Here is a 13,472-nt window from a genome sequence, read left to right as displayed (position 1 = left end):
TGATGGATACTAGCATCCTATACCAAGCATTTAGGATTGCACTGCTGCTGCTACTACCTCCTGCTGCTGCTGCTACACGTGTGTCCTTGCCGCTGCTAAATGCTTAGTATAGGATGCTAGTATCCATCAGTAGCCCTACATTCTTGTCCGTCTACCATGCTATACTATCGGGCCGTGATCACTCGGGAGGTAATCACGGGTATATACATATATACATACATACTATACAGGTGGTGACTAAAGTCGGGTCGGCTCGTTGAGTACCCGCATGTGATTCCGATGTGGGGGCTGAAAGGACAGGTGGCTCCATCCAGGTAGTGGTGGGCCTGAGTTCCCGACGGCCCCCGACTGTTACTTTTTGGCGGAGCGACATGGCAGGTTGAGACCACCTAGGAGAGAGGTGGGCCTGGCCCTGGTCGGTGTCCACGGTTACTTCATAATAACACGCTTAACGAGATCTTGGTATTTGATCTGAGTTGGGTCGTTGACCTTATACGCACTAACCGCCACGTGGGACAAGATATGGGCAACCGGCGTCGTGGTATCAGCCAAAGCCTTCGTGACGTCAGCGACTGAGCGGCGCACGCCGGATTGGACTGGAACGCCTGCTCTTGTATTAGGGAGGCTAGGTCTGCTTTCGGCCGCCCACGCAACGTGCAGGTGTGCAATGGGCGATGGGCGCAGACCCCTGCGCGCATAGGATTTAGACCGGTGTGCTGACATCTCTGTTGTGCCTAGGTGCGGTTGCGACGTGTTGATCTTTCGAAGCCGGGCATGACCCAGGAAAGTGTGTCCGGCCAAAGGGGATCGAGCGTGTCGGGTAATGTGGTGCACCCCTGCAGGGAAGTTTATCTATTCGAATAGCCATGATCTTCGGTAACAGGACGACTTGGAGTTGTACCTTGACCTTATGACAACTAGAACTGGATACTTAATAAAACACACCCTTCCAAGTGCCAGATATAACCCGGTGATCGCTCTCACACAGGGCGACGAGGGGAGGACCGCCGAGTAGGTTTATGCTATGCGATGATACTTGGTGAACTTACCATCTACTCTCTTCTACCTGCTGCAAGATGGAGGTTGCCAGAAGCGTAGTCTTCGTCAGGACTAGCTATCCCCCTCTTATTCTGGCATTCTACAGTTCAGTCCATCGATATTGCCCCTTTACACTGATACCCATGCATATGTAGTGTAGATCCTTGCTTGCGAGTACTTTGGATGAGTACTCACGGTTGCTTTGCTCCCCCTTCCCCCCTTTCCTTTCTTCTCGGTTGTCACAACCAGATGCTGGAGCCCAGGAGCTAGATGCCACCATCGACGACGACTCCTACTACACCGGAGGTGCCTACTACTACGTGCAGGCCACTGACGACGACCAGGAGTAGTTTACGGATTATTCTATATTATTTTTCAAAGTTTTTAAAAGATTTTCCAATTTCTGGATTTAATTTAATTCGAAATTAAGTTAGTATTTAAATGCTATGGGTACACAGGAAGTGTGCCCAGAAGTGTGCACCTGAGGATGACAGGTGGGGATGGTTGACTAAGTCAACTGCCCAGTCAGCACCCAGTCAGCAGAGGCTGACACGTGGGGCAGGGGGATGCTGACTGAGCAGTCAATACATCAACCGTCAACAGTCAAAGTTGACCTGGGTCAAAGTGTGAATAGTGAAGGTGGGGCCCACTTGTCATTGATTGATATTTAACTAAAGTGCTAAACATGTTTGTATAGTGATGGGACCCATGTGTCATTGCTTATTAGCACTAGTTAATTGGATTAGCTCCATGTGCCAGAACACATGCGTGCACTTGGCTATGCATACACACGCATATGGCAACACCTAGTCACACAGCCATGTACAGGGGGCTTGGCGGCCATGCCCAAGCAGCGGTAGCAGCAGCAATACGCAATAGCGAGCAGGAGTACGAAGCAGCAGCAGTGCAAGGAAGCCAAGCAGCAGAGCAGCAGCTAAGTAGCGGCAGCAGGAGGTAGTAGCAGCGGCAAGGAAGCAGTAGCAGCAGTACACGGTAGGCAGCAGGAGCGCAAGAACAACAGCAGTAGCGAGCAGCACAGAGCCGCAGGCGGGCACGGGTGGAGCGCAGCTGTAGGCAGCAGCAGCAAGCAGTAGCGTGCGCGGGCAGCGGCGAGCGCGGCCGAGTGCGACGGGACGCGCGCGCGGACGGGCGCCGGGGGCGGCAGGGCTAGCGGGCCGCGTCGTGAGCGCAGGCGGGCGTCGGACGGCCAGAGTGGTATGCAGCAGCGACGGCGGCGAGCTTCGCGGCCGCTGGTGCTCGGGTAGGTGCCGCCGTTGTGAAGGAGCACGAGCTCGAGCGAACTAACGCAATAGAACTGATCTACGGAGGCTAGCGAAGCTAGTGGACGCACGTGTGTGACCAAATGGTCACCGACGTGATGCCGGCGATGGCCCCGTGTGGGCACAGTGTGTGTGTATCAATCGATGGATAGAGATCAATTGCGAGTAGCGGAGAGAGAGGAGACACAGAGGATCTCACAGCGACGCAGTAGGGAAAGCCACCGGGCTCGCGGAAGCGCCGGGGATGGCAAATCGGTGATGGAAGCCGGCGTCCCGAGGTTGAAGAAGATGGCCAGATGGCGACGTTGTGGCATGAGGAAGCTCGAACCCATGCCCGTAGTTGACGAAGAAGAGGATGGCGCGGCCTCCTGGACATGGCGATTCAGCGAGGGGATGCCGGTGGCCACGGGAACGATGATGGTGCGGCGGTGGCTGTCCTTGGATGTCGCAGGGAGGAAGAAGTGGTGCTTGGGGGAAGATGGGGGCGCGAGGGAGAAGGGGACTAGGGTTCCGGGAGGGCGCCGAGGCTATGTAGGTGAGGGGGAGTCGGCCGATGGCTGCCACCGCGGCCATGGCGCCGTGGATGGCTGCCACGGCCCCCCTCCTGTTCCTGTAGCGAGGGGAATGGGATGGCAGGAGGTGGGCTAGGCTCTTTCGGCTAGGGCCACAGAGCCCAGTAAATTAGTTTAGATTTATTTCTCTTTTGTCCTTTTCTTTTTCTGTTTTCATATTTAGTTACCATTTTATGTTAATTTGGGCAAAAAATGAGTATAGTTAAAAGTGCAATTTAGCACATAAATATTAGGCAATATTTAGAGTTTGTACAATAAGTTTCAAATATTTTTTTAATAGTTTAGATATTTGCTCAAATTGCGATGGTTCAATTAAAAGCTTTATGGGTCAGTTAAAAATAGCTTAGTGGCATTTTATTATCCTAACAAATGTTGATTCTCTCACGAAAAATTATTAGCGAATGTTTGCAACCCAGTGAACATTTTGTTTTACTGTTTGAAAAATTAATAATTTGACGTTATTTAAATTTGAATGTGGATCGGTTCTGAACTAACGCGAGATTAGCAATAGTGATCGTGGTGACGTGGCATCATTAGCAGGGTATTAGTGTAGCTTAAATATCCGGGCGTCACACCCCCTTACTAGCAAAGGTGTACAGATCATTTGTGCGTCACTTTGTGAGTTTTCATCTGTTTGTTCGAGAAGCGGGGAGAAGTTTCAAACATTTCGGCCGCGAGGTGCGGCCACTTGCGTCGGCCTAGTTGGTATTTTAATTACAGAAAATTCAGATGGAGTTGAGACATGATCAAAATCGATGTGTGCCTGTGGCGTGCTCTCACGACCCCGTGGAAAAAAATTGGTAAAGTTTGGCACAAGTTTTGATGACCGCTCCTTCCAAACCGGAGCATCTCACATGAAGGATCATGGTTTTCCAAAAGGAGACGTGTCAATTCAAACTCCTGTGGCCGGTGACTTCATTGTTTGGCCTCATAAAAATTTCCACGGTACGCAATCACCATTATACCATGGGTTTGATTTTCTGGCGCATTTCAGGTATCGTTGGCTATATTTAAGACATTTTTTGATATTAACGTGCCATTTGTGCATAAAAATAAAATTACAACCGGAACTGCATGTGTTGTCGAAAGGGATGAGGATCGTCGTTCGATCTGGGAGCATCCAACGGTGCAGACGTATGATCCTTGGGGTTTGGGTTCTGGCCAATCAGAAAGCACGACTCAGATCGTGTGCGGGGTGGTCGGCACACGGCTTTCATCAACGAACCGTGTGCTATTCGCAAACCAGATTGCATATTTTTGTTCACACATACTGTAGTGTGATCGATTGAGTGTGCTACCTCTATGATATAATAATAATAATAACAAAAAACAGTTCATATTCATTGCCTGAGCTAACAGCATATCAAGGTCAACATATTAACGGTTCTTACATCAACAGAAAACCGAGCATAACTCACAAATTCAGTACACGCGACGGTTCTAAATTGAACGAATTAAGTTGCAGGGTAGGCATAAGGACTAGTCTTACAGCTTAATTCCCATTTACATGGGGGAACTGGGATCATTAAGTTGACCCCGAATAAACTTGGGGTTTTTGATGATTTTAAACTTCTTCTCTATTGCACGGGTGCGTGATCCCTTGGCTGGCAACTCATCAAATTCATCGTACTCGTCCTGATCGGCAACATCATCGACACCCAGTACCCTTGTCTTCCCATGCATCGCTAAATGGCCGTTCTTATGCAAAGGGTCTTTCACAAAGAAAATCTGGGTAGCATCGCTGGCAAGAATGAATGGGTCCGCGTGATATGCCATCGTTGTCCTGTTAACACAGGTCTTCCTGTACTCATCAATCCTTACCTGACCAAGAGGGAACCATGCGCACCAGAATAATGCCACCTTAACTTTCACATAGTCAAGCTCCCAAATCTCTTTGATGGTTCCATAGTATACCCTTTTATCAGCTTCATTTACAGTCATGCATTCTATTCGAACAGAGTTGTTTTGATACGAGGTCTTCTTATCACGTTCCTCAGTGTAGAACGTGTATCCATTTATGTCATATGCTTGGTACGTCAGCACCGTAGGTGATGGCTTTTGTTCCAACAACGTAGCAATGTCATCGATGGATCCTTGTGCCAAATGATTCTTCAGCCATTCGGCGTAGTTCTTAGTGTGCTCCTTCATCTCCACCTCTCATTAAGGCACCATTGGTAAGAATCTTTGGCGTATCTCCGCCAAGTGTTTTTCGGCATAAGCGATGAGAACTGGGTTGTTAAGCAGTACCGTTAAATGGGCTTTCTCTGCCAATTCTCCGGGTGCAGCCAATTGCGTGCCAGGAAGGACTGGCTTACCTTTCAGCCTTCCCTCGTGGCGAGAGAGGGGCAAACCTATAGGTCTTTATTTCATGTATTCGGTGCAAAACTCAACCACCTCCTCCGCGGTATAACCTTGTAAGATGCTTGCCTCTGGATGGTTTCGGTTCCGACAAAAGCGCTTCAGGATTCCCATGAACCGCTCGAAGGGATACATGTTGCGAAGAAACACAGGACCACAATACTTTATCTCGTCGACAAGGTGCACAGTGAGATGGACCATGATATCAAACAATGACGGTGGGAAAAACATCTCTAGGTTGGACAATATTCTTGCAATATCATCTTGCATATGATCCAACTCTTCAGGATCTACAACTTTCTGCCATAGTTGGTTGAAGAAATCACAGAGGTCAATGAGTGTGTTTCTTATATCTTTGTCCATCAGATTCCTGATGGCCAGCGGGAGGATTTGTGTCAACATTACGTGGCAATCATGTGACTTCATGTGTCCCAACTTCATTTTACCTGAGCTCACATCCACGAAACTTCTGATGTTTGCGGAGTGGGAAGAGGGTGTCTTAACTGACAACAAATAGGTGAAGAACTATGTTGCTTCTTTTGTACTGAAATTGTAACTCTGGCGAGCTTTGATGAATTTGTCATCATCTTCTGCTTCACTCTTGCGTTGTGATTGATCAGCAAGCATATCGAGCCGTGAACCGTCACCATCCTTTCTTTTACCATTAATATTGACCAGAGTACCAAGGATGCTTTCGCATACGTTCTTCTCTACGTGCATGACATCGATGCAGTGACGTACACGTAGAATCTCCCAGTAAGGTAATTTCCAGAACACCGATTTCTTCTTAAACACTTGATCCTTGGGTGTTAGTTTCACCATCAAAGGGTGGTTCTTGCCAAGCACAACATTAATTTTTTAGCCATGTTGTGGACCACCACCCCTTCATAGGGTCTTGGGGCTGCAGCTGCCTCTGCCGTACCATCAAATTCAGCGTTCATCTTTCGGTATGGGTGATTTTTCCGTAAGAACCTACGATGACGCAAATACACTGTTTTGTGCGAGTTGGGAAGTCTTCTGCTAGCTGTCCTATCCATGCATGTGACACACCCTACTTCTCCCCTTGTTTTCTGCCCGATGTGTTGCCTAATGCCGGCATATCTTGAATGGTGTGCACCAGCATGGCATGTAGATCGAAAATCTCCTTTCTGTAAGCATCATAACATTTTATAGCAGGCGCATCTATCCACACTGTCAGCAGTTCTTCTACCAGTAGCTGAAAGTAAATGTCGATGTCATTTCCAGGTTGCTTCGGGCCTTGGATAATCATTGACATCATAATGTATTTTTTCTTCGTACACAACCAAGGAGCTAGGTTATATATGCACAGAAGCACTGGCCATGTGCTGTGATTGGTGCTCATATCGCCAAAAGGATTCATCCCGTCAGTACACTCCCCGAGCCTTATACTTCTAGGATCCTTGGCAAAATTTTCAAACTTTTTGTCGATTAATTCCCACTGAGCCCCATCTTTCGGGTGCCTCATATACCTATCCGCAATTCGCTCATCATGATGCCACCGCAACCTCTTTGCCTCTCTAGGGTTTGCAAACAAACGCCTCAACCTTGAAATTAAAGGCAAGTACCAAACAACCTTGAACGGGACTCCTGTCTTGATCTCGTCATCCAATTTGTACTTGTCCTTTGCTCTCCTGCGCTTGTATCGTGCATGCTTGCATGTGGGACATGCACGAAAATCTTTGTACTCACCACGGTACAATATACAATCATTCACACAAGCGTGTATCTTCTGTACTTTGAGTTCCAATGGGCAAACAATTTTCTTCGCTTCATTCGTGCATCTAGGGAGCACATTATCTTCCAGAAGAATTTCTTTTAAAAGACCTAACATCTCTGTGAAGCCCTTGTTTGATAGACCGTTTGCTGCTTCAAATCTGAGAAGCGCCAGGGTGGCACTCAACCTGGAATATTTCTTTTTGCAACCTGGATACAATTCTTTCTTGGAGTCCGCATCAATGGTTGGCAGATCCTTGTACCCAATCATATGCTTATCTGGGCCCTCGAAATCTGCATTCATAGCAGCAAAATCTAGCATATCAAGATCGTCGTCATCTGCGTCGACGTCTTGGTTTTCCAATGGGCGTTTCGGCTTTCCGGTGTTCCATTGGTAGCTTGACGCCTCTGCCCCGATGTTAGATTCAACATCCATGTGACACTGATCGGGGTTTGGCATCTTGCTGCCCTGGGTATCTTCATCCATGACCTCCTCTTCACCATGTCTGGTCCAACGTGTATATCCATCCATGAATCCCCTAGAGACTAAGTGCATCTGGACATCTGCAACTTCATGTGACTCTGTATTGGCACAATCAGTACATGGACACAGGATGTAATCCGCATCACCAATTCTCCTCTTTGTACTTTCAGCCAAATTCATGAACTCTATCATGCCACTGATAAAATCTGCGGTATTTGATTTTTCATCCATCGAGATCGTTCCATCTGCAGCACATGAATGGTAATTAAAAACAAAACAACAACATTAATACACGGATTAACTGCTGCCCAAAGATGCGTGCATAAATCACAAGGTTTTATTTTAATAATTACTGAGGGCGCTCCATGTTGTTATCCAGACGTGCTATGACAGAAATTAATGGCCAGTCAATTTACACGCAGAGTACTAGTACAACACTACACTTAGGAATTGAATACCTAAATTTAGCCACTCACGAAAAGAATATCTTAATGAATTAGCCACGCGGCGACCTCCACCCAGCAGACAGACAAGCGCGATGTGGCGGCACGCCGAAACAGAAGGGTCGAGGAGCAAAGCTTAGTGTGGCTGCCGCCTGAAGTTCGACCTCCACTATCCCGCCATCGACCGCGATGGATGTGCTCGAAGCACGCCGCCGCCGACCTCGATGGTTGAGCTCCTCCTATCTCCCGCCGCAGAACGAGGATTGACCTCCTATGACGCCGCCACCGCCCATCGACCGAGGGTTGACCTCTTCTCCGGTAGCCGCTGCCTAGGCCGCCGCCGCCATCTCTATATGCAGAGCGGCTGTTTTTTTACGGATATCCGCGGAGCGGCTGTTTACACGGTATCTCACCGTAACTAAATTATATGGATAGGGTAGTACATCACGTACGGTTATGTAACGGCAACCGTGTCTAACCTACATTTTCTTCTCACACGGTTTGGTGCGGAAATCGTGTGTGACATTGTAATACCTAACACAAACGACATGTACAAACAGTGTGCCGTTTACAACATATATATAGTGCCATTAGTAGTTCCCGACCGTTAGCTTATCTCCACAGTTTCCCCATTTCCCCCAAATCCCTACATAGCCTCCAAATTCCCTCGCACGGTGCTGACATTGGGGGAATGCTGACGAGTGGTGCTGATGGTTTCGGTGCGGCTGCTCCTGCTCGTATCGCCGCCACGACGGCGGTCGCCGCCGAGCACTTGCCTCAGGTCATCAGAAGGCAGGTGTACTACGGATCCGAATCGTCATGTCAGGTTCCAATCTATCCCGATCTTTTTTACCATGTCCAAAGTATGGCTCCTTGCTGAGTCCGTCTTCAATGACCCCCCTAGGAAAGCGATCTGCCGCCGGATCCGGAGCTTGACTCCAGACTCCCGCAACACGAGTTCGACTCCGAGTTTTGCGCCACCGAGAAGTACCAAAAGCTGAGTTGTGTGCACGGGCACACTCCCGCTCGACGTGTATGCACGGAGGGATTCGACATTGGCAGGCGGTTTCGCAGTTGCCCCTTATAGGTTAGTGCTAATTAAGTTCATCATTTTACTTCAGTTAATGCCATCGCTCATCCAGAATACTATTTAACATTGGCAGGGACATGAGGCTTTTGCCTTTGTTAACTGGCTGGATGAAGAATGGCATGGCAGGGCTCCGAGTGTTATCACCAAGCTCGCGGAAGATAACGTAAATCTGAAGAAGAAACTGGCTGATCTAGAGTACGATGAAGCAAGAAAGAATCAATCACAGGCAACAGATGAAAGCAAGGGACAAGAAGGAACTAGCATGTGTAGTTGTGGTTGTCGCATTAGCCATGTTCTATGTGTTGTTTGTAATGATGATTAGGGGTTTTGTTTGACAGTATTGCTAAAGCACATCTAGATGTGCTCTAAGTAATGCACATCTAGGTCCTATATATGCCATTGATGTTACGCGAAGATTCGTGCAGATATTTTTCTTTGTCTTTTCTCTTTTCCTTTCTAGTTTGATTATTACTGGCTTTATCAATAAGAAGAGCTCAATGTATTGCTTGCCAACTGTCCTACTCCGTTCGTACCGGTACCGGTGCATAATCCCAAAACTCGTTCCTTGTTTTTGTCCTGAAAAAGGAAACCAGCCAAATAGCCAATAGGAGTCCTGTGCAACCCCGGGAATTTGGAGCGACTGGGTACAAATAATTACGGTTGATTATATCAGCGGTTAGATAATACGTCAACCCCCGCTTCAATTGGCAGTTCCTCTTCTCTGCATACCTCGCTTAAGTGTCCACCATCTTCATTGTCCCCGGCAGGCTGCGCTACACATTGGCACACACTCTGCAGCCATGTCGAGCGATAGCGAGGACGACAGTTCGGCCAGCAGTCTGGCGCCCGATGATAGGTCAACATCGGAATCATCCCGCTCGTCTTCCATGAGTCCGGCGTCGAGCCCAGACCTCGATTATATCCGGTTCATGGAAGGGACGCCGCCTCCGGAGTCGTCAGACGACAACCAGACGGACGAGGAGCCGTCGGAGGACGAAGAAGAGGAAAACGATGATGATGAGGAGGAATGGTCGAACGAGGAGGAGGAGGACGACGACATCAACAACGATGACGACAGCGGTGGCGATGAAAAGCCAACGGTCAGCGGCAAGAAGCGTCCTCGCAGGGAGGATGTCGCGGGGCCATCCAACAAGAACAACAAGAAGAAGAAGGACTAAATTAAGCAGACCGTATATATCTCTGTTTATCCTATCAATCTCATCGCAGACGGTTAGTAATATGTATTCGATAGAGATCTTCTATATTATCGCCAACAGGTTGGTTTGTTGAACTGTGTGCCCTGATGAGCACACAACTCACAAAAAAAAGACCGTATGGGCTGTCTATAATGATCGCACACAATTCTGATTACCGACCTGTTTGCTGGGTATCAGACACATCTTGTGACGCCGAATCGTTTGTGTTCACCTCACTCATCGCAAACGGTTCATCGGAGTGAACCGTATGCCGTATATCACACACACCTTGATCTGACTGCCCGTTTCTGTTGTTCTGTTTCATCGCAAACAGTTCGTACAGATCAACCGTATGCCCCTCATCGCACACGCAACTATAATCTAAACCGTGTTTGATGTATCATTCATCGCAAACGTTTTGCATCATTTCTGACTGTTTTCATACAGCACCGTTTGCGATTATTGCATCGCACACAGTTTCTTAAAGGGTCTGTGATCGTAATGTCGCGTTAGCAGCATCCTGCAGTAGTGTGTTTGTTATAATACATGAACATTTTTTTATTTGCGTGCACATTTTTTCAAATGCACTAGCAAAGCTATGGACTGAGTTTTAAAATGACAACTTCTGACATGGTAAAAGCATCATCTTGTTTCAATATTATTAAACCGTTCAATTTATTGTATGAAGACATGCATCTTGCATCGATGTTGCAAAAAAAAATCACCGTCTTTGAATCCAGGTTTTATGTATAGCTAGCACGGATGCACGGTAAGAGAAGGAAGCACGGTGCACCTGCGGAAATCATAAACTACTAAATTTGTGGACGTATCTACTTGTTAAATGAGTTTCATAAACTACCCTACGCGGTCGATCTTCATACTTAGTTAATTTGTGAGATGCTAAGCAATGCCAGTCGGCAGTCGCTTTACGTCCAGGGTCGATCTCCCAGACGTACATATGTTGCCAATCACATGCATGCATCATGGGTTGCCGCAACAATGAGTCAATGACCATCTTTCGCAGCTTCGATCGGTCACCTCTTCCCACGCATCCTATAAATTCCCATGCAACACAGCCATACATCTTACCAAACTGACAGCGAGCTGCCCACATACATACTCGCCACACATACTGAACACACAGATCAGCGAATTAAGCTAGCATAGGCAGGCCTCAGGTACGTAGCAATGGCCAGGCCGGCGTCGTGCTTGGGAGCGGTCGCCATCGTGCTGGTGTTGCTTGGCGCCGCCGTGTCCTCTGCGGCTGCGCAGCCGCGCCGCCCGCTGCCCCCGAACTCCCGCGTGATCCACCCTGGTCGGTTCGGCAAGAGGACGCAGACACTCACCTGCGACAACACCAAGGACAAGAGGAACCCCTGCGTGGCCACCTGCGACAAGCGCTGTCCCAACGAGTGCCTCGTCCTCTGCCCCAGCTGCAAGACATACTGCTGTAAGCATATATATATACATCTCCAATCTTTCTCCAGCCTGAAGCCATGCATTCCATTCTTTTATAAGTGATGGAACATGGAAAATCCACACTCGGAGGATAATTTGATCTTGATGGACCTCTCTATCTATCTAAATATGCACAATATTTAATATTAATGCAATGGTAATTCTCTAGACCATCAGCGACGACCTTTCTGGTGATACTAACATAAAATCTTCTTCTTGAAGTGTGCGACTTCTACCCTGGCATGTCCTGCGGTGACCCCCGCTTCACCGGTGCCGATGGCAACAACTTCTACTTCCACGGCAAGAAGGACCAGGACTTCTGTGTCATCTCAGACGCTGACCTCCATATCAACGCTCATTTCATCGGCAAACGTAACCCCTCCATGAGCCGAGACTTCACATGGATCCAGGCCTTGGGGATCCGCTTCGCGGACCACCGCCTCTATTTGGGTGCCCAGAAGACCTCCAAGTGGAATAATGACATTGATCGCCTCGAGTTGTCCTTCAACGGAGCACCGGTCGACATCGCTACTGACATTGGCGCACAGTGGCAATCCATCGCTGTGCCTGCCCTGACCGTCACAAGGACCTCCATGACCAATGGCGTGAGGGTCGAGCTTAAGGGTGTGTTCGACATCATGACTAAAGTTGTGCCCATAACCGAGGAGGACTCCCGCATCCACAACTATGATGTGACAGAGGATGACAGCCTCGCGCATTTGGATATTGGCTTCAAGTTCTACGGCCTCACTGACAATGTACATGGCATTCTCGGCCAAACCTACCGCTTTGACTACGTTAACAAGCTCAACGTGAGTGCTAGCATGCCTGTGATGGGTGGTGTAGCAAGCTATGTCTCCTCCGACATCTTCGCCACCGACTGCAAGGTTGCTAGGTTCGGCCACAACGGCGGCATCTCCATGGTCACAGCCAGGGCCAACTAAGCTATTGCTCAAGGCAACATCGGTTAATGTAATTAACCTACTGATTGGCCAGTAATAATATGTGAGAACTGTGTTGTTACAATTATTTTGAATAAAAATACTGGCCTTGTGGGAAAAATGGAATTGACTTTCCGTAGCAAATTGTAAGGGCATCTTCAACGCTGGCCCGCAAATGGACACTGCAAATGTTTATTTTTATGTCCGGACATGATCCGCTGACATGACGTTGGAGAGAGTCATTCAAAACTATTCATAAATTAATCTAGTTGGGAGGAGAGAGAGAGTAGAGAGGGATCATGCATGTGGTGGGATATTATGGTGTGGTGTCCAGTTGGGAGGAGAGAGGAGAGGGAAACCATGCATGTGAAGAGAGAAAAAGAGGATCGGAGGACCACGTGGAGGCTTTGTGTTGGTCAAGTACATATCCGGACTCTCGCAAAGCCCCATGTTTGTTGCTAGGATACCGGAATCTGTGGGCGTGTTTGGTTTCCTGGGCACATCCGGCCTGCATCATATGAGGGAGCTTGGCTAGGGCTGGCCTGGTTCAGCTGATGCAAAATGGAGTTGAGACGTGTGTTTGGTGTACTTGCATGATATGGGCCAGGCTCACCTCAGATGTTGTTCGGTAGGTTGCATGAGCCCAAATAATATGATAGATGTGGAATTTGTTTCTATGTGCTTGTACATATATGCAAAATAATTAGAAGATTGTTTTGGTGACATGCACTCCAACTCAGATATCTTTGATGATTGAAGTAAAATAATATTACCAAATACAGATAAGAGATCATAATATCTGAAATTTCATACGAAATCCTTGGAATCAAAGAGGCACCTAAACAGGGAAAGAAAACAAATGAAAACCCATGTACTTG

The 13,472-nt window shown here is 47.9% G+C and overlaps 1 protein-coding gene across 1 annotated transcript; it reads left to right on the top strand.

Annotated features, from left to right (window-relative positions):
* The first annotated feature begins 11,308 nt into the window (after nucleotides 1-11,308).
* Nucleotides 11,309-12,764, top strand: LOC109750377 (uncharacterized). The gene is made up of 2 exons (XM_020309341.3): nucleotides 11,309-11,645; nucleotides 11,876-12,764. The coding sequence occupies exons 1-2, from the start codon at nucleotides 11,384-11,386 to the stop codon at nucleotides 12,595-12,597; spliced, it is 984 nt and encodes a 327-aa protein (XP_020164930.1). The 5' UTR covers nucleotides 11,309-11,383; the 3' UTR covers nucleotides 12,598-12,764.
* Nucleotides 12,765-13,472: the final 708 nt, after the last annotated feature.

This window comes from Aegilops tauschii, chromosome 4 (assembly GCF_002575655.3).
Source record: "Aegilops tauschii subsp. strangulata cultivar AL8/78 chromosome 4, Aet v6.0, whole genome shotgun sequence".
Lineage (NCBI taxonomy): Eukaryota > Viridiplantae > Streptophyta > Magnoliopsida > Poales > Poaceae > Aegilops > Aegilops tauschii.
Note: the sequence above shows the minus strand (reverse complement) of the source record. Positions and strands in the feature narration are given on the sequence as shown.

Coding starts and splice junctions, on each gene's coding strand:
- LOC109750377 (XM_020309341.3), top strand. CDS start 11,384: ATGGCCAGGCCGGCGTCGTGCTTGGGAGCGGTCGCCATCGTGCTGGTG. Junction 11,646..11,875: donor CAGCTGCAAGACATACTGCT/GTAAGCATATAT, acceptor TTCTTCTTGAAG/TGTGCGACTTCTACCCTGGC.